At 37.6% G+C, this 22,174-nt stretch overlaps 1 protein-coding gene across 2 annotated transcripts in view; it reads left to right on the plus strand.

Annotated features, from left to right (window-relative positions):
• The window catches only part of crim1 (cysteine rich transmembrane BMP regulator 1 (chordin-like)), a 163,494-nt gene that overhangs the window by 126,952 nt on the left and 14,368 nt on the right, over positions 1 to 22,174 (plus strand). For both annotated transcript variants that reach the window (XM_052145627.1, XM_052145628.1), the window contains 3 exons: positions 10,587 to 10,715; positions 11,194 to 11,350; positions 18,023 to 18,144. In XM_052145627.1, coding sequence (XP_052001587.1) covers positions 10,587 to 10,715; positions 11,194 to 11,350; positions 18,023 to 18,144 — 408 coding nt within the window. The remainder of the gene's footprint in view (positions 1 to 10,586; positions 10,716 to 11,193; positions 11,351 to 18,022; positions 18,145 to 22,174) is intronic.

Consider the following 22,174-nt stretch of genomic DNA (forward strand, 5'->3'; position numbering starts at 1 on the left):
AGGTCTGGTCACATTCACTTGCATTGTATGGGCCTACAGAGTTGAAATATTCTTAAAATCTTTGTTCGTGTTCTGCAGAAGAAATAAAGTCATACACATCTGGGATGGCTTAAAGGAGAGTAAACCATTAGAAAATGTAGATTTTTGGGTGAACTGTCCCTTTAAGTATTAAATGTTAGTGTATAACTCCACACTCTTCATATAGAGGCGATATGTGCTATTAGGTTTTTCACCTAACTAAAAAACTTTCTTGCATCCTGTGGCGAGGTTTGCAGTAAAAACACTAGTGATTACTCAAATCTAGTAACCACTATTATTATTGCTAAGAGATATGGATAGAGTTCCCCTAACTTCTAACCCTAAGTAATAAACTTTGCTTCAGAAGATGTACCACACCAATTGTTCAGGTTGTTGTAGAGAGGTGTGCTATTACATTTCTAAATGTGATCATTTTACACAGGCAAGCACCACTCACATTTACTTCAGAAAATTTTGCAGTCTGATTAGCAGTCTGTGTGACTTGAGGTCATCTGAGCAGGTCTAGATAGTGACCCCGAGGCATAAAATGGAGAGAGGAGAATTAAGAGAGCAGAGGATGAACAGAAAGTGACAGTGGGATGTCTGCAGGCACACTCACATTTACCTCTTTTCAATTAATCTTTTATACGCCTATTGGCCTGTGAAGCAATTAGAGCTTAAGATGACTCTGCCTGACCGTGGAGATCACTCACTTCTGTACTCTGGTGAAGTGAGGGGGTAGTGCACTGTAGCACTTCATACAAAGTTCTATACAAACAATACTGGCCCTGCATCGCTAGTCTAACTATAAGTTAATTTCACACTTTTCAGAGTTCTTCAAAAAAAACAATCTGTCACTGGAAAAAGATGTACTATAATCAAATTTTCTTTTTATCAGTCGGCCTGGAAACAAAGTCAAGTTTACAAGGTCTTTTGAGGTTGAAAGCATCACTGGATTTGCCAAAGTGTGTCAGGTTAGTGACATCAAATCTTTGAAATATATTTAGAGTTTTGTTTGAGGCATAAAGTAAACTAGATATCCATGAGCAGAATTGTTCTCCTTAGCTTTCTTGGTTTTGACTATGAAATGGTCTGTGCAAACTGATTGGTTGAACCAGTGTTGCTGTGTTGGTCTTGACGGGTCTCTGAAACAAGCAGAGGAATAATTTCATTGCACCACAATGTTACACTTTTAGGTGAAATTGACCTACAAATGGGTTACTTGACTCTGAATATTAAGATGGAATAAAAGAAAATACTTTAAAGGTTTCTAGTGGTGTAACGGTTCACTCATCTCACGTTTCAGTTCAGTTCACGATACTGTTCGGTTCAGTTCACAAGTCTTTAAACTAAGCCTGAATCAAGAAAAGTTCAGATCGAACGTTTTTATTACTATTATTAGCTTATAGTCATATGCAAAACAGTTTGTTTCCTTAAAAATGTAGCTAAAAGTACTGTTCTTAAATGTGCTAAATGACCAATCAGAGGTGTACTAGGACTAAAAATCCGACCAATGGCAATGGCGACAACAAACGGAAATATTCGCTAATAATTCTGTTTACTGAAAATCCCCAATTATGTTAGATACATATGCTGCTTACACACTCACTGATTACAAACATTTAAAATATTTTCAATTAAAATGTAATTTATTTGAAATAGCTTTGTCTCTGATTACATCTAAAAATGATTGGAAAAAATACAAAAGCTATTTAATGGAAGTGCATGCCTATCTAGTTAAATAATAATAATTTACTGATTAAATCAAATCAGACATTACACTTGATTATATTCCACAACCGCATTATATATAGTAGATCAGTATGACACTCTCATTAAACCTTTGTAAACTTTAATTTTCTCTCGAGCAGATCACTCTTAAGCTTCAAACGGCACTCCTGGTTTCACTTAGACCCGAACTCATGGTACATGTACAACACCTGTGGCTGCTATATATTTGAACCGTGATACATTGTGCCACAATAAACTGTTACACCACTAAATGTAACACAAAATTACACACATCTGCTTTAATTGTTTCCAGTCTATTACTTTTGTATCACCTAGTTCAGAATAACCCACCCCTAAACATAGTTGAAACAAGATGACCTGTGACGGATTGCTTTAAGTGTCATTGAGATGGCTCTTCCCATGCTTGAGCAGAATAATGTCGACCAGGCCTTTTGCTGTTTAGTCAAAGGTCTGACTATGTGAGACTTCTGCATCGCAAACTAGATCTCAAATGCAGCACTCTGTCTTTATTTGATTTCTCTCTCTTAGGGCAGTGCAGGGATAGATCAAAGGCAGCATGTCTGCTTGCTGATCATCACGGGCTTTAGTGAAATGTTAAGCACAGCGAGAGTGCAGAAATGTGAAAATAATCAAACGGTTTAGAATTGTGCCTGCCATGGCGGCCTGGTGACTAACTTCTTAGTGTTTCATATCTATTCATGACTAATGTATTTTCATGTTTTTTGCTAGACAGATAGTGTAAAAAGTGATAACCTGCAATCGTTATCTTAAGGGTAATGTTTTTTTTTTAGAGTTGTCAAAATTAACACGTTAACACATGCGATTAATTACAACAGATCAACACATATACCATTAATACAGAATAAACCAGCATAAACACTAGTTGGAAGGGCAGAACACTGATGTACACGCCACAAACACACACATCAGGGATACAATATCTTTGATAAAATGATGGAGGAAGGAGCTCTTAATGTTTTTTGTTGTACAAAACAAGACTAAATGGAACTAGTGACAGTTATCAAGTATTTTTATCCTAAGTAAGGTGCATTTTAATTACCACAGAAGCACGACAAGTATTAACTATCACCAAAACACAGAATTAGATTTTTTGTCTGCAAGCGCTTTTCATGTGGAGTTCAAAGTAGCGCTTGACGCTTGCACTGATGCCCTGATGCAAATCATGAATTTGGCTTCATGATTTCTCTAGCAAAGTGGATAGCCACGGTCTGCCGGCTAAATAATATTGTGGAGGATGAGTTTGAGATTTAATGCCCATTGCAATGAATATGCAACCTATGTGGGGCTCTTTCAATTAGTGAAACTCCCACTTAGACTTTGGGAAACATTTAATGTTACTTGAAATGGTGCTGTTTTTAGTGCGTTTCAATTCTTATACTGTGAAAGGCTCTGTTTGGAAAATGATAATAAAGCTGTCAAGGTTCAGTTGAAGACAGGGCGAGGACTTGTAGAAAATGCGAGAAGAATGGGCTTTTATAAATTACTAAAAAAATTTACAAAACAAACAAAAACTACCCCAAAGGGGAAAACTCCATGGTCAGAACATTGCAGAACAGACTGGGCTCAATGCTCCAGGCTGGAACAGACATACAGGGCAAGACAGGAACCAACACAGGAGAATCCGACAGGGTGATAAAACACAACGAACTGGTACAAGACAAAAAACACAATGGGGTTAAATAGGAAAGAAAACAAGGGAAAGGGAAGGTATTCAGGAAAGCAGGTGAAGCAAATGAACTAATAATGAGGTAACGATGGGGCGGGGTCAGGATGAGAGACAGGAGAGCAAACAAGCCATTGTTAGACATGTGCTCAAACAAAAAGACAAGACATGGAGCATGAGTGTCTGGATCCCGACTCAGTGTGTTGAAATAACATATTAACCATAACCATGTCTCAGAATGTTTTTATTTCTTGTGGCCTTGTTGGTTTCTTCCATAACAAAGCATGTTCCACGCAGCTGTCGGAGCCACAGTGTCGGCAGCCTTGTGACGGCATTCCTACAATCAAAAATAAAGATAAAACCAAGGAGTTCCACTATCCCCGGAGAGAAATATCCCTTAGCATTTCCATTCATCTCACTCCATTGACAGCCATACAAAAGTCTGTGTATTTTTATTTTTTAAAGCTTAATTAATCGTAATTATGCCATTATATTATAGTAAATGTCTAACTAAAATATTGTCTAACAAGGCTAACCAGCCAAACTATGACCCCTGAATAGAACTGTTATACCACTGAAGAATCAACTCTTTTTATCTGTTAAAGCATTCAGCAGTGCCATATGTGGCCCTATTAAAACATGGGAGATGGGGAAATAAAGGCTGCCGTAATGATGCCTGATATCCCCCTCGATAGAGTCTTAAATAGCCATACCTGTTGGCAAGGACTAGAGAACTCTGCTCTCGTTTCGCCTCACATTTACATGTGGTTTGTGTAGGTGGAGGACACATTCCAGAGCCGATTCCCATTTCTCCAATCCCTGTGTTTACGTCAGAGTCATGCTTAGCTAGTGAAGAGAGATTTTGATGGAGAATGTGATGGGACATTTTTATTATGTTTATTGGAGACACACAAAAAATAAAAAATAATAATAATTTAAACAGGTTTCAAATAATCATCTGAAAGATTTTATCAACATAAAGGACAATGTGCCAAACAGTTGTTGTGAAAATCTGAGCTCCTGAAATAATAGCATCATGATTTTAGAAATGACTGTGAATTCATGCTTTAAAGACTTTTTATATTTTGATAGTTTGATATTATTATCTGTGTCGAAGGTTGTGATTGTTTAGGATGTTGTGTTACGTATAGCTTGTTGTTTCAGCAATGGAATGTGTATTACACATTTTGACTAGCACGTAACTAATGGTGCATTCGCGTTTGAAACTCGAACTTGAGAGTCTTGACGTCATGTGAAAAGATCCAATATGGCAGCGGCATCAACAGTTAAAGATAGTGAACACACATTTCTGTTAGATATGCCATTTTATTATGCTATTGTTTTCTGAGGCACTTTCTTTGGTCTTAAATGTTTGATGGGTGAATTAATGATGTGTTTTTCTGTTATCAACAGTAAAGCCGTACTGGCAATACAAGTGTTGTCATCGATAATAATAACTTTGCAGATGCGTGCTGCACACTTGTCCTCTCATTCAATCTTCCCCAGAGCAGCTGCAGCATGTGAGCAATGTTCCCTGGTTTTCATGCCAAATTTGGGATTATTTGGTTTTTGGGATACTTTAAAAGTGGACTGTGGTCACCAAAAGATTTGATGGTAGACACCAGATAATGAAAATAGTACATCTTAGTCATGTATAATGATTCTGGGTTTGATTATCTGCAACTGCACCTGAATGTCGTCTCCTTAATCAGCGTGCTGTCAGCTGTGCACCAGAATCAATACAGCCACATTTTTACACAAAGATTACATTTGAGCGCACGATACATTGTTTCCCACAATTGTAATTGCTGTGTAAATAAATTTATTTAATATATCATATAAAGTGATTCACAGAAAAGTCAAAAATTGCCAATTAAAATCAAAGGAGTTAAAGAATTAATAGCACCCAAAAATAGGGGCCTGGGTAGCTCAGCGAGTAGTGACGCTGACTGCCACCCCTGGAGTCGCAAGTTCAAGTCCAGGGTGTGCTGAATGACTCCAGCCAGGTCTCCTAAGCAACCAAATTGGCCCGGTTGCCAGGTAGGGTAGAGTCACATGAGATAACCACCTAGTGGTTCTTGCTCTCATTGGGGTGCGTGGTAAGTTGTGCGTTGATCGCAGAGAGTAGCATGAGCCTTCACATGCAGGGTCTCCACTGTGTCATGCACAACGAGCCACAAGAAAAGATACATGGATTGACTATCTCAGAAGTGGAGGCAACTTAGACTGTCCTTCCACACCCGGATTGAGGTGAGTGACCGCGCCACCATGAGGACCTAGTAAAAAGTGGGAATTGGGTGAAAAGGGGATCAAATAAACAATTTTAAAAAAGCACCCAAAAATAAGTGTCAGGAATAAAAGAAGTACAAAATACAAAGAATAAATGGGCCTTAATATCGAAGCAAGCCTAGTCAAAATCATTCATATACTACATTGTTGTCACAGGACCTCACTTTGTTGCATATTTAATTTTTGCAAGTGGCATCCAGTTATCAACTCGAAAATATGGTTAATTTGCATTTTGTATCCAATTTTGTTTCAAATTATTTTAATCTTTGTAAGTCCAATCAAATAATGGGTTGAGAAGAGGATTGAAATACATTTTTTTTTTTTTAAACATTACAAATGTTATTCTGAACATTCACAAACAATCCTGCTTGGTAGCTACAATGTCACAGTTAGGGGCTTTTTCGAGTCTTGGAGATACAGGCAGCATTTTTCTTGTTGGATTAGAGAAGATATTGTAGTTGACCGCAAACTGCCTTCTGTTTGTCTTCTGCCTTTTATAAAGAAAAACATCAGCGTCCACATCTAATTCAAATAAATCAAGGTAGTTAATGAAATTTGGTGACAAATAGCTAGCTGGCTTTTTAGACACACTTCACCCTGGCCACGCCCACACTAATGTATTTTCATTTGAAAATGCAATGATTTAGTTACTTTTACTCCTCTCATCAACACTGGAACTGGGTTTTCCTCCATTGAAAGCAGAGACTTCGAAGACTCGAAAACGCTCTCAAGAAACGCATACTTTAGAAAACTATGGCCACTTTGACTAAAATGTTTTCGTTTGAAAATACATTGATTTTGCTAAGATTCTGCAACTTATCCACACACTTAACAGCATTTTCAAAATGTTGTGTTTCTAATGGAGCATTTCTTTATAACTGCATACTTTGGAAAACTGTGACATTAGGAAACTGAAAACTGAAATAATTTATTTGTGTGGATGTGGCCTGTGATGTTAAAAAAATTGAAATGGAGTTTTCAAACGAAAACGGATTAGTGTGGACGTAGCCTTAAAGTTGAGGTTCACCTGTAATCTTGCTTTATTGTCCTTTTTAATTTGATACATGCTGTAGATACACTGTATCGGATGAATCGCATATATAAAGGGTGCATTTGAGGGACCTAGTTGTTCAAGTGGTCCATATATATATACTATGATTGGATTTGAATAATTTTCGATTTTTCTTCTTCTGAAACATTCTTAGTCCATTGTTAATATATTGTGTTATTTTTTTCATCCTATTTTTTTCCGTAACATGTTTTAATCAAAATAATTATTGTGAGGATGAAAATTTTTTTGCCTGGTCTTTGTTATATTTTTGTCAGTAATTTCATTTACGGATAGACACTGTTGGAGCGTTGTGTATGATTGCGTTGGAGCGTTACTTTAATGTTGAGGTCAGACCCACTCCAAAGGTGTCTTTTGACACTGAAACCATCCCACTGCTCTTTATTTGTGTCCATGTCCCTTCTAAGCCCTGCTCCGTCCTCTGGGCCCTGTTGGACACAGTCCTGACTCTATCCACCCGGTCCCAGGACAGCTTAATTTAGCTCATCTACCAGCTGCCCCTGCGCTCCGTGCATTTTTATTTCCTAATTATTATTTAATAGGAGACCTCATTTCCTCAAGGTGACACCCTCTCGCTGTCACAGGGAAGCTATTGTACCAGACGCAGCGTGTGTAATTAAGCAAATGAAAGCTGTCAGGTTGGGTTAAATGCCAAAGCTCGCAGCTAACTTTTGAACCCGAACCCCACAAACAATAGGAGTTTTACTGCTGAATTACTTCACATTAAATAAGTGTTTACATTCCCATTCTTTTCCATATATACAGAATACAGGTGTTTATTTATAGCAGTCTTTGAGTATGAGCATGATCAGTTGGTTGTGCTCATTTACTTTCAAGCCCACACATAAAGAAACAAAGGTGTTGAAATGGCTTTAAATGTTACAGTAGCATTAATGAAACTGCGGTTTTTAATGAATAGGAAGAAAAGGACATTGCGTTTTTGCCTCAGGTATGTGTTCATCGCCGAGAGCTCATTTTTAATAACAATACTCCTTTACATTTTACTCAAATAACCTTAGGGAGAGTATGAGTGAGAAAAGCAGTGGATGTTGCATCATTTCTGGGTTAGGGAATCTTATCTCACTCTGATCAGACTTAAAGGGCACCTATTATGGCATTTAAAATGTTCCTAATATTGTTTTGGAAGTCCCCAACAACAGTTTTACATGCATGCAATGACAAAAAACACATTTGTTTTCTTATAATATGCATTTATGTTTACCTGATTTGCTCACCGACTCCCAAATGATTCGTCCAACGACTCATTTTTCCAAACCCCTCCTTTGCGTGACGCTAATCTGCGGTGATTGGTCAGATGACCCAGTCAGTTGTGATTGGTATACTCTGTGCAGAGATTGTCGGAAACGGAACGCCCATCACCGCTTTGTAGTAAAAAAATCAAAATCGGAGAAGGAATTTGAGTTGATTTATGTTAGCGATCATAGCCCAAAGTTCGGTGGTAAACACCCAATCAGTTATTGTTTGCGTTAGCCCAACGCATAAACATATTGGTAAAGCACTGCATTACTACAAGTTATTGCTCTATTCTTTATGACAACTCCAATAACATCGACAAACATTTCACATATTTCAAAAAAATTGACATTGGAGACCTAGAAGCTGCGCTGAGCGTAACTTACACAACACACACAAATACTTATTAAGCATGCTAAAAAACACATAAAAGCAACAATTATTAATAATACTTACAGGTTGTGATTCGGAGGAGGAAGCTGATCCAAATAAACTTGGTACTGAACCTTCCTTCAGTATCAACCGCTCATGAATCCACACTTGAAAGCATTCATGTTCGTAAAGCAATCGTCATTAAAATGACGCGAACACAGCACAAGGTTCGGGCTATACTTGTGTGGTATAGTTGTAAATATAAACTCTAGCCACTGATTCTTCACATGCTCGTCCCTGGGCAGTGAAAAAAAGGTCGCATTTGATACGCACTTCAGAACACAGCGTCTTGTTGTCGACATGATGTTTTCAAGTTTTCCCTGGTGTCTGCGCGCGCAATGAGTGGGCGCGGCCAATTTGATAACTTTTAGTCTTGACGTCACAACGAAAAGGAAAATGACTCATTGAAAAAACGATTCATTACATTGACTCAGAGTCGACTCCTACATTTGAGAGACAATAACTTTTTTTACGGTGAACTTTCATATATAAAACTTTGCAGGATGTTTTTGTTCACTTAAATCTATGTTACACACTACATGAAAGGTAATTTTCAAAATTCCATAATAGGTGCCCTTTAATAAAATGTCCTTCCATTGATTTTACACATAGGCATTTGGGAATCATGGACTGAAAATTGTGTGACCACAAAACATCCAAGTACTGCTCTAATTAAAGGGATAATTCTCTCAAAAAAGAAAAGCGTGTCATTGTAAACATGCTGAGCTACCCTGGTCCCCATTGTTTGGCTAAATGTTCACACTGCTCTTTTCCATACAATGTAATGGGGACTGGGGCTCTCCAGCTACTAAAATGAAAATAAAAGCACTATAATAGTAGTCATTTGAGTTGTGCACTATATTGTTAGTCTTTTGAAGCCATACAATAACCTTGTGTGAGAAACTGACCGAAATGTAAGTTATTATCGTATGGCTTCATAAGACTTGTAGTAAAGTCTACAAGTTATATGGATTGCTTTTATGTTACTTTAATTATGCTTTTTTGGTCATGTTTTGGAGCGAAAATGTGAATAAAATATTAGAGCTATGGTGGAGGGGAAGGTTTTCAGTGAATAACAACTTAAATTTCTATCTGTTCCTCACAAAATATTATCGTATGGCTTCATAAGATTTATAATAAAGTGCACAAGTCATACTGATTACATTTATGATACTAAAGTTATGCTTTTTTGTCTTTTTTTTTTTTTTTGGAATGAAAGTGTCAATAAAATATTTGAGCTATGGTTGAGGGGAAGATTTTCAGTGAATAACAACTTAAATTTCGATCTGTTCCTCACAAAATATTATTGTTTGGCTTAATAAGACTTGTAATAAAGTGCATGAGTCATATGGATTACTTTTATGATACTTTAATTATGCTTTTTGTCATTTTTTAATAATTAAGTTATGAATGTAAATTAGAGTTATGGTGGAGGGGAAGGTTCTCAGTGAATAAGGACTTAAAGTTCAATCTATTCCTCACAAAATATTATCGTATGGCTTCATAAGACTTGTAATTATGTTCACCAATCATATGGATTACTTTTATGATACTTGAATAATGCCTTTGGAGTTCAACATCCCCAGTAAGTTTGGACAACCTGCTAAACACCTCCTTTTGTTTTCCATAGAAGCAAAACAATCCTAATGGTGAGTAAAGGATGACAGAATTTAAATTTTTGAATCATCTATTCTGTTAAGACAGATCCGGATGTTGTTGATCAAAAAATGATGTTTCAACATGCTTTATACTTGTTAAGATTGATTCTCTACAGCAGAACAGCACACAGCACTGCATGCAAAATGGTTTCGCTGAAGAGAGAAAAGAACCACAAGAGCGGCTGATTTAATGAGATATTTGAGAAGCACAAGACAGTAAATTCTGTCAGTAATTTCTGCATGTTCTATAAACATTTCAGATTTTCAAGAAGTTCAAAGAAGGGTCTGTGGAAAATTGTTTTTGACTCCCATTACTTATAAGCGCTGTCCTGTTTGAGCCCCTACATTCCACACATTCTCTTTCAGTCTGTTTAACTATCTCACTTAGTCAAAAGTGACTGACATCCACTGGGGGAATTTTGTATTCCAGAGCCCACCTACATCACAATGGTGCCCCCTGCCTGCGGCTCACTGAACAACTGCACGCTGACTGAGAAGAGCTGCCCGCATGGACTCCGTCTGGATGGCAACGGCTGCCGGACCTGCAGCTGCAAGACACGTAAGAGAGCGCTGTGACATTCCACTGGGTCACTAGAAAAGTGCTTCATCTTCGTTGCACCATACAGACGCTGTCAGCTGGTCTTTAGCAGTATTCCAGACACTGACTGGCTTTAGTGAAGATGTTTATGAGGATAAACACTGAAGGGCAGATGGATTAAGGGATTGTTTTGTATGCAATTAGAGGCTGGGTGAATCTTAGTCTGAGAAGTTAAAAGGAAAAGAGATAATTGTGCTGATTTTGTTGATGTAGAATGCTACTACAATCCCCACTAATTAATTAAATATTACACACCAGCTTAATTATATTTTATAATTACATTTGAATTTGTCTTTGATTTGTGTTGTATTTATCATGTTTTTGCAACTCTGTCTCAATAGAGCCGACCTTAAATTGTGTATATTACAATGGATGTGTGTAATTAATGTGTAATGCTGCAATTAATTAGTCTTTTCTTTATTTTCCTTCTAACCATCAGGAGAAGAACTGTGCAGTGGTTTAATTGCCAGCTGCACTCTGAAATGCCCTTTTGGCTACCAGACTGACATACACGGCTGTGAGGTTTGCCAGTGCCGCTCACGTCACAAGAAGTGCAAGGCTGTGGCCTGCGCCAAGGACTGCCCCTTCGGATACATGTAAGAAAGATAAAATCTACTGCTCCGATATCTTAAACATTTAAAGAAGTGCAAAGTGTCTGATCAACATTTGCTGGTGGAGCAAATTATCAAATATCTGGTGACCAAAGAATCATGAAGCTCTTCCTGTTTTGCCTATTGAACAAGCTGACATTAGAATAAAGGGATAGTTCACCCAAAAAAGAAAAATGATTCAATCACCCATGTGGCATGTCATTCCAAACCTGTATGATTTTCTTTCTTCCTCTGAATACAAACAAAGAAATTTTTCAAAGATAAGTGCTCTATTGACCCTGACTACCACCCCTGGAGGCACGAGTTCGAATCAAGGGCATGCTTAGTGATTCCAGTCAGGTCTCCTTAGCAACCAAATTGACCCGGTTGCTAGGGAGCGTGGAGTCACATGGGGTAACCTCCTCATGGTCGCGATTAGGGGTTCTCGCACTCAATGGGGCGTGTGGTAATTTGTGCGTGGATCACGGAGAGTAGCATGAGCCTCCCGTGTAGTCATGCACAGCGAGCCACGTGATAAGATGTGCGGGTTGACTGTCTCAACAGCGGAGGCAACCCGGATTGAGGTCAGTAACCACGCCACCACAGATACTGGGAATTGGGCATTCCAAATTGGGAGAAAAGGAGATAAAAATAGATAAGTGCTCTTTGCCATACAATGAAAGTGAGTGGGGACATCTCCAAAAAAAAAAAATCACCATAAAATTAGTTCATATGACCCTGTGCGCTATATTTCAAGTCTTCTGATGACATATGATAGCTTTGTGTGAAGAATAGACCAGAATTTAAGCCATTCTTTTCTCCCCAATTTGGAATGCCCAATTCCCACGACTAACTAGGTACTCGTGGTGGCGTGGTTACTCCTAAATCTGGGTAGCGGAGGACAAGTCTCAGTTGCCTCCGCTTCAGAAACAGTCAATCCGTCCTTCTTATCACGTGGCTCGCTGTGCATGACACAGCGGAGACTCCCAGCATGTGGAGGCTCATGCTATTCTCCACAATCCATACACAACTTTCCACATGCCCCATTGAGAGCGAGAACCACTAATCGTGACCACAAGGAGGTTACCCCATGTTAATCTACTCTCCCTAGCAATACCTGCTGAACTACCCTAGCCCCCAAGCCATTATTCGTTGAAAATCTTCCCATCCTCCATACCCCTAAAATCTAATTTGTGTTCCAAAGAAGTCATACAGGTTTATAACAACATGAGGGTGAGTAAATAATAGCAACATTTTCATTATTGGGTGAACTATTTTTAGTTCAAATTGGTGTGATGTGGTGCAGTGGTTAAAGCTATAAGTTAGCTTTCAAACCTCAGAAGGGGCGACCTTTGCAGGTGTTTTGGATAAGTGTCAACTACATGATATGTTTGTTAGTCATTTACGAAACCTATTTTAAAATCAATCATATATAGTGATTATCTGTTAGGATTTGCATCCTAATTCTTCCTATATCTCCACTTCACAATGTCATTTATTACTTACAAACATTTCTTGTGCTTAATTCTGTGTCATTGATATTCCAAAACTATCAGGACAGTGAGAAGCTGTTTGTTTACAAACCGAAGCAACTCCTGCACGGTTCATCACAAGGTCTACAGAAATTGTGAATGACAAAATGATCCCTTACTCTAAGCATTGCTCATTTGTGTTCGGCTGCAAGTGTGAAGCTGACAGCTAATTAGGGCCAGCTCAGATCAACGCATCTGATTGCGCCTGGTAAAGGATGAGTTGCGATAGCGAAGCTGAAAGCCTAATCTACACAACACTATGTCTCGATGCCGCTGCAAATAAACACTGCTTTTCCACATCTGAAAAAATACTGCTCCAATTACACAGGCAGATTGCCAAGCCAATTTGTAAAAACTTCTGTGGAGCTGTGCAGTCAGCAGGTTAAAGAGACACCTTGCATGGCATGAAGATGAGACAGGAGAAGAGGAGAACAAACTCTTAAACAGTAAATGGAATTAAAAACTATTAATGTGCTACAAATGTGCCACAAGTGCCCAGTGCTAAAATGATACTATTCCATATTATGCGCAAATGCCAACTATAAATGTTTTTGTTTTGCTTCGTTTCATTTCGTTTTCTGTTTTGGTTTGGTTTGGTTTGTTTTATTTGATTTTGTTTTGTTTTTTTGTTTCGTATTGTTTTTGCCACATTTACATGACAATGAAACAGTAAATGGAATTAAAAACTTTATTAATGGGGGCCTGGGTAGCTCAGCGAGTATTGACGCTGACTACAACCCCTGGAGTCACGAGTTTGAATCCAGGTCATGGTGAGTGACTCCAGCCAGGTCTTCTAAGCAACCAAATTGGCCCGGTTGGTTGGTAGGGAGGGTAGAGTCACATGGGGCAACCTCAACATAATGTGTGGTTCTCGTTCTCGGCGGGGCCTCCACACGCGCTACGTCTCCGCGGTAATGCGCTCAACAAGCCACGTAATAAAATGCACGGATTGACGTCTCAGACAACTGAGATTCGACTGAGATTCGTCCGCCGTCACCCAGATTGAGACAAGTCACTTAAGCCACCATGAGAACATGAGAATTGGGCATTCCAAATTGGGGAGAAGTGCCCAGTGCAAAAGTTATACTATGCCATATTATGTGCTTATGCCAACTGTAATTGTTTTTGTTTTGTTTAGTTTTTTTGTTTTTTCTTAAGTTTGGTTTGTTTGTATGTTTGTTTGTTTTTGATTCGCTTGCTTTGTTTTTGCCACATTTATATGACAATGCATTGCAAATGAACAGGAGAAGAGGGGAAAACGAGATTGGGATATGTTGTGAGCCAGATTCGAACTTTCAGTATCTGTATGAGCATCATGGCTCAAAGTGTCTGTGTACATGAGCTAAATCTAGACTATGGCTCAGAAAATGTTCAGTGTTTTGTGTAAACCTAAACGAAGACTCTGAAAAGCTGATTGGTTACTTGGTGTAAACTTTTAGTGTTTTATCCAATGAACAGGCCCTCACACAATTTACGCCCGCAGGACTAGAACGCCCGACTTTTGCGTGTTTCTTTATTAACTATTTTGATATTGGTTTCTGCTACCAATTGGAGTGTAGTACTCTCATCTCAGTTGAAATCAATAATCTAGTTAGTCCACTAAACTATTATCTTTTGAAGCCACCTGTGTGCTAGGGCCCTGACATGCCTGAGAGGGCCCCACGAACATGTGAAATAAATGAACAAGTCATAAGATTAAGAAACATTGCTGACTTTTATTTTGACATTTTCCACTGTGCAAGGTTTTCTAGAGAGCACACACTCAGCAGAACGTGCAACACACATGGAATTTATTATTTAAAATACAAATCATAATGACGGTGAAAACTAAAAACATTAGATTACATATAAAATTAGCTCTGAAAAGCACGAAAGACAAATAACTGAAAGTTACAACAAATAAACAGCAGTGCATCTAAAATCGGTAAGAAGTAAAACTAAGCAGTACACACTAATCTACATAATTTATTCATAACGCAAAGCATTACTGGAAACTAGAGCGCAAATTCTTTTCACAGTATTATTAGACAGGAAGGAATTCAGACACTGCCAGAATAAAGACGCAAAAAAATAAAAAACTCACTTAGAGTGAAAATATGAGCAATTAGTCAGGAAAATAATCAAAACATCCTATCTGCAAAATCACTGCTCTCTAAGAGTTATGCGTTTAATCTTTACATTTGTTTACAAATATATATTTCGCGGTGTTGTGTTAATAAGACCTATTTCAAATATGTAGTTTTATTTACACATAATTATACATTGCTGTTATTACCTTATTTTCCCTTATGTTTTGACTTTTATTCACTTTTGCACACATTCTGGCCAACTTGTTTTCAATGATTTTGTTGCTCTAACTAAACATTTACACATATTTGGGTAGTTGAAATGGAATTCTACAAGCATTGTCAGCAGTGTCATATACAATTCAAACTATATAAAACTATATTAAACAGCATTTTCTTATTTTGTGTTACTTTAATGGGTAACACTTATGGTTATATTTGTTAACATTAGTTTACTACATTAGATAACATTAACAATGAATGCTTAATAATCTTGGTTAATGATCACTTCTACATATACTAGTCCATTTAATTTAATTTTATACTATTAATATTAGTTAATCCAATATGAACTAACATGAACAAACAATAAACAGTTGTATTTTTTTATAAATTGACATTAGCCGAGATTAATAAATGATGGGAAATTGTATTCTACATTGTTAATGATCCCTAATACAAACCTTATTGTAAAATGTTACCCAGTAATTATCATACTTGCCTTTTCCACGACCTTGTATCAATTGAGAAACTAGTTTATTTGTACGTCTAGAAAAAAGTTGAAAGGTGGTCAAAATAAGGCAATTAAATGGTGACTTGTCACAGCACCTAAATTACACATATTCCGTTATGCCTACTTGTACATTTTAACCTAACATGGTCATGTTGGGGGAAAAAAGCTATCGTCATCCACTGAGCTATACAGTATAGTGCTTCTTTTTAATGCTTTCTATTTAAAACAATCTGCTCATTTGCAGTGGTTCTATGGATGTTTTAAATTTATGGTGAAACAAATCCCACTGGCTGACCATGGCTAGTGTACTTCGAAAGGTTGACAAAACAAACTGAAAAATATATATATTTGTTATGGAAAAACTGACCAAAAATATTGATGACCCATCTTGTGATTTTTGTCCAATCAAATGCTCTTTAAAATGAGAATGTCCATTTCCTAATACTGCCTCCAATTGACTAGCAAGCACCAAATAATGGTTCATGGGTGTAAAATTACTAAAGCATATTCACTATTTATGAAAAATGGACAAGCCCTTAAATATGTTGAGACTTCCCCTGGGGTCTTTAACACCATTTACCTTTCTTAATTTAAATCCATTTTGCCAAATTCTGCAGCTCTTCCCTCAGATTTAGCGCTAAAAATGTGAGAAAACTTGGCCTGCCCATGGGTAAACATTTGGGGATGTTGTTTAAAAAGTAACCTTGATAACATAGTCTTTCTACAGTATAACAAACTCAGTTTTTACCAGATCTGCAGGCCAGCATTACATTTCTCCTCATAAAGTCGGTATTATGACCGAAAGTCTAACCATTACAAAAAGTGCAGAGAACAAGAAGGCAGCTTCAGCCGGCTCCACATCTCTATAGTCTCCTATCACAAACATCTCCTCAGGTGTGGTTGATTAAAGAAAAGTCTTTATTATCACAGTTTGGCCCGTGGCCCTTCGTTGTTTCTCCTCACCTCAATTCTGCTGTCATGAATGAGCACACAAGTGCAAATGCTTGCATCTGAGATTCTAATTTTAGATTTCTATTTATGCCCTCTCAAAGTTATGACCGAGGTTCAGGCTCGCGGCCTGAATAATACATGCCGCTTAGAGCTGGCTCCCTCCACAATCTGCACAAAGAATATTGATATTCCACACTGCTGACATCATACCTGATAGCTTCTTATTGCCAAACCAAATATGTAGTGCACATGGCTGCTTCCCAGCCCTATTATTCAGAAGATAAGAGTGGAAATAGAGATGAGGGATGGGGACAAGCTTGTGTGTATGTGATGGGCAGTCAGGACTATGGCCAAGCTTTGTACCCTTTGCCATCAGGGAGCATTTTGATTGGCCATCTGTTGACAGGACTCCAAGGTCAAAAAAGTCTCTTTCTTTTTCTCCACTTTCTGCCTTTTGGTCGCTCACCCCCTCTCTATTTTGTTATAGGGTTAACAAATGGCATTGGACCATGTCATTGGCACCTGGTGTGTAATGCCAGCACAATACAAAAGCATTGGTTTGGCACCGTCTGCTTAAGAGAGTGTACTGGCTCTTTACGGAATTAGGGTTTTGACATTTTGACATTTTGACATTGAACGTAGCCTTATTCTAATAACAGTTGTCTTTTACATAGCGTTTACACACAATTGTTCAGTAAAGCACTTTGAAGCAGTCTCAGTATCAAAATTAATGAACAAAAAATGTGTATTAGTAGGAGTCAAAGCTAAGGCAGGCACTATTACTATTGCTCACACTTAGGGTTAGAGGTTTGAACAAAGTTTGGCATATAACTTGTCCTGCACTGTTTGTGCTATGAATCGGTGTGCTTTTACTTTTCTAAGCAGTCTGATGTACAATTTTTGCCTGGTGGATGGTAAACTGGCCGAAAACAAATCCCATAGACTTGAAGAAGAGACCTGAGCAATATCTAGGGGGCAAAAAATGGGCTTTTCTGATATGGTCCAATAAACAGTCACCTAGCAACCTCCCTGAATGTCCTAGCAACCACCTAGCAATGCACTAAAACCACTCAAAACACCTTAGCTAATGCAAAGCAATGTCATCCTGGAATCGTAGAGTGGTGGTGTAGTGGGCTAAAGCACATAACTGTTAATCAGAAGGTCACTGGTTCGATCCCCACAGCCACGGCCATTGTGTCCTTGAGCAAGGCACTTAACTCCAGGTTGCTCCGGGGGGATTGTCCCTGTAATAAGTGCTCTGTAAGTCGCTTTGGATAAAAGCGTCTGCCAAATGCATAAATATAAAAAAATATAAATCTAAATATAAAACCTTTCATGAAAAAATGTAAAAAAGTAATTATACTGTATGTCTCTTTTAATCTTTTTCTCTTATCAGTAAGAACAAGCATGGCTGTGACACCTGTCGTTGCAAGAAATGCCCTGAGTTGCCATGTGACAAGACATGTCCAATGGGCTTCCAGCACGATGAGTTGGACTGTCTGATTTGTCAGTGTAGAGGTAAGCCTCTTCTTTACCTTTTTTGTTAAAATTACTGATTTTATATTTTTTAAACCAACAGCATGACTTTATTCAATTTTGAATCCAAATCGGATAGTCCCAACTTTGAATTTTGAATGGCTGAGCCAGATTTGAAGCCACTGTAAAGTAGCTAAAATACCTGTGACTTGTTACGCTATGTCCTAATCAAGGGCGATGCAACGTTTCTAGTTACAAGTAATTTGTCTGTCCATACTGAAAGAATTTAAAGCAAACTGCTACACAACGCAGTATATTAAAAGCCAATTAAAACATATTTCATGTTTAATATACAGCTATGTGGACCAGGATTTTGGACCAATGAGATTTTATTGCGTACAGAACTACTCATCACAAAAAAATAAAAATAGAACCAATGACACAATGTCTTATAGTTTTTGTATTTTTGCAGCTGGTTAGGGCAATAACAAAGACCATCATGGAAGGAATGGAAGCGTAAGCTGTAGTTTTTCAGGAAAGCTCACAGTGGCATTTCATCATTTTTTTAATTCAAGCGTCTCATCCAATTATATTCCAACCTCTGCTCATCACTCATTAAGCTGCTGTTTGCGTTCACCCCCCCACCACACCATTACCACAAGTTTAGTTCCTGTCCTGCTGAGAAGTAAGCTCCTCTCCCCTGCCGGTATCGTCTTTTGGCTGGATCTAACGGTTCGAGCAAGAATCCGAGTGCTTGTGTCAAGGGCAATTATTCTATCACTATATTCACATCAATTCTTATTCACAGCGAGTCTTTCTGATCTAAATGAATTTTATTGCTTGTTGCTTTATCGCGTCAAAAACAAAACATATTACCAGACTGATAATCTTTTGTTATTCTTCATTATTATCATTATTTAGTGTTGTCAGTCAATTAAAATTTGTAATTGTGATTCATTGCATAATTTTCCTAGTTAATCATGATTACTCGCATAATTTTTCGCAGTTAATCGTGATTTATCGCAGATTTTGAATGGGCTGAAATTCTAAATATACTTCTATTCCTGTCAAAATGCATTTATTTCCTTCTTAGGAAAGAAAACAAGACGACATGTAACAATATAATGCATTATTAACATTTTCCAAACAAAACCTTCCACAGTATAAAAATAGAAATGCACTAAAATAGCACCAATTCAAGTAACATTTAAAGTAAATGTTTCCCAAAGTCTAAGTGGGAAACATAGGTTGCATATTCATTGCAATGGGCATTAAATCTCTTAAACTCTCCTCCTCCACAATATCATTTAACCGGTAGAGCAAACTAGAGTAACTGTGAAGCCGCGTTCATGATTCACGTCAGGGCGTCAACATCAGCGTCAAGTGCAGCTTTGAACTCCACATGAAAAGCGCTTGCTGACAAAAATCTCATTCTGTGTTTTGGTGAAAGTTAATTGATAGGCTTGTTTTGTACAACAAAAAGCGTTTAGAGTTCCTTTGCTATAATTTTATCACAGACACTGAATCCCTGATGTTTGTGTTTGTGAAGTGTGCATCAGTGTAATGACTCTGGGCAGACACATTGCAAAGGTTCTAAAGTGTTTAAGCTGGTTTAACTGTAAATGCAATCAGTAAATTAATCAGTAGTGAGAAAAATTAACACTTTAAACTTTTTTCATTAATCACATACTTGTTAATTTTTACAGCTCTTATTATTATACATTTATTTATAAATAAGTTAATAATAATAATAGTAATAATATATAATTGAACATTTATATATTTTAACATATTGCTGTTTTCGCCTTATTTCTAAAGCAATAAGCCACCTGATGTCTTGTAACGAATGGTTGCTGAAATGAGACTGGAGACGTAGGATCTATGTGCAGGCTTTAATAAAAAATGTCAAACAACAAACGTGAACTCAAAACAACAACAAACCGGAATTCAAAACAACGACAAACAAGAACTGACAAAGGATCTAAACTAGAGGGTATTTATATATACAAACGCTTATGAGGGAATGGAAGATTGGTGAGAACAATCAGGAACAGATGGCAGTGATGAGGGCAGTACATACTGGGAAATGTAGTCTAGGAAACACAATAAGAGTCCTAGGAAACATGAGGGAGACAGACTGTGACGTGTCTCATGGCTTATTTCTGTTTCAATGCCCTTGTTATACACCTTATTCCTGGGAGTCTTCTTACTTAAATCTTATTACTGGGGAAATGGATATGGGATGAATTTCTGCCGGAGGTCATTCTGTAGCATTCGCTAATGTAGGCAGTGGTCATTTAAAAACAGAAGTACAAGACCAACATGTAATGTGCGATCAGTCAAGAAACAGAGGTATGTTGAGATGTTATTTTGAATAATTAAACAAAACAAAGACCAGCTATAAACAAGGTCTTAGTGAGTATTGTATTATGTTTTGTGATGTCTTTACAGAGCTCAGGGATAACGTGTGGTTCGTGGCTCAACATACATCCTAAGGCCACTTTTTTTTAATTGTCCTCACAAACCTCTATTAAAGATCGGAACGGCTATTCAAATTAGGGCTGAAACTCTTCTATGAGTTGCGTAAATATCCCAATCTAAAGGGGGAGAAATTGAAACTGCACCCAGCTGATAGAGACAAGGTTGCGGGGACGCTCATCCCTCGAGCGTGCACACTTAATGCAGCTAGATTATAACATGATGGCTCGCGACTTATTGAATCATAATATATGTGTCACTGTGCATTTCTTATCGTGAAGAAAATCAGCAATATGCAGCTTTATTAATATGAGAGAGTTTGTTTTTTTGTGAGTTAAAGATGGATTGAAGTGAACACAAAGGAGTGTAGTCTGTGCCCCATTATACAATGGAACAAAATAAGTTTTTGATTTGTTTTTGTTTTGGCTTGTTTTCCAATATAAACATCTAAAACTCCTTTAAAACAACATTGATTTACATCAGCTATATTGCAGAAAAAAAATTGTTATCTGAGAATGTTTTATGAGAACAATTTTAAATGGAAAACAAGACAAAAACACTTGATAACAATAGGATTTTTTGCAGTGAATTTCTTAACTGAAATAAACTTTATAAAAATATATATTTTTTCCTTTTAATTCAGTAATTCAGGTATTTTTAAAAGATGATTTTGTCCTCTTTATTGTTAGTAAGCGTGTTTAATACAACCTATTATGTCGGGGAACAAGCTGAATAATCGCTTAAGAGCTAATGATTAATCATTGCAATAATCGTAAAATAGTCGATAATCGTTAGATTAATCGATTATCAAGTTAATTGTTAGTTGCAGCCCTAATTCGAATATTAAGCTCCGTCAGGCTGTGCTCACACATCTAGAAGTATGAATAAATGATCAACATTACAACGGAAAAATGTATGAACGTACGTTGCAACTACAACTGTGTTTACTTAGTGGAAGTACCTCCCACATTTTGCACAAAGCATCATGGGGTGTAGGAATAAGGTGGATAGACGGCTATCACAGATCAGAAACTTTCATGCATTTAGAACATTCAAAAATCTAATTAAATAAAAAAAATCAAAAGAAAGAAAGAAATTTTGATTTCTTTGGTAATGGAGTGCTACATTCAGCCTCTTACAGCTAGATCGATATGCTAAGGTGTTATTGCTTTAATTTACAGAAAGCGTTAAAGTGCGAGCTGTGTGCAGTATTTTCTGAAAGTGCACAAAGAAGACTGCTGAGCCTCATATTCACAGGGTCTCCAGCATGACTCATCCCCCCTCCCCATATTTCCCATTTATTCTGAGAGCCACCTGTTGTACAAAAAGCCAGGCCCACAGTTACTCACACCCCTCCATTATTCGTATGCTTCTTGTGTTCCCATTTGATTCGGCCTCAATAATGAAGCTGGCATGTGAAATATTCACAATCTCTGGCCGTTTAATGAGAGGGGAGAGCAAGAAAAGACCTTTTTAATCTACCTTGTGTTGAATTTGTGAAAGTGTGCATCCTCCTTAGATCAGCCAGACAGGATTTTAATCGATGTGAAATGGTTGGAGATATTGACTGGGGCCTTGCTGCTGTTATGAAGAG

Source organism: Xyrauchen texanus, chromosome 16 (genome assembly GCF_025860055.1).
Source record: "Xyrauchen texanus isolate HMW12.3.18 chromosome 16, RBS_HiC_50CHRs, whole genome shotgun sequence".
NCBI lineage: Eukaryota > Metazoa > Chordata > Actinopteri > Cypriniformes > Catostomidae > Xyrauchen > Xyrauchen texanus.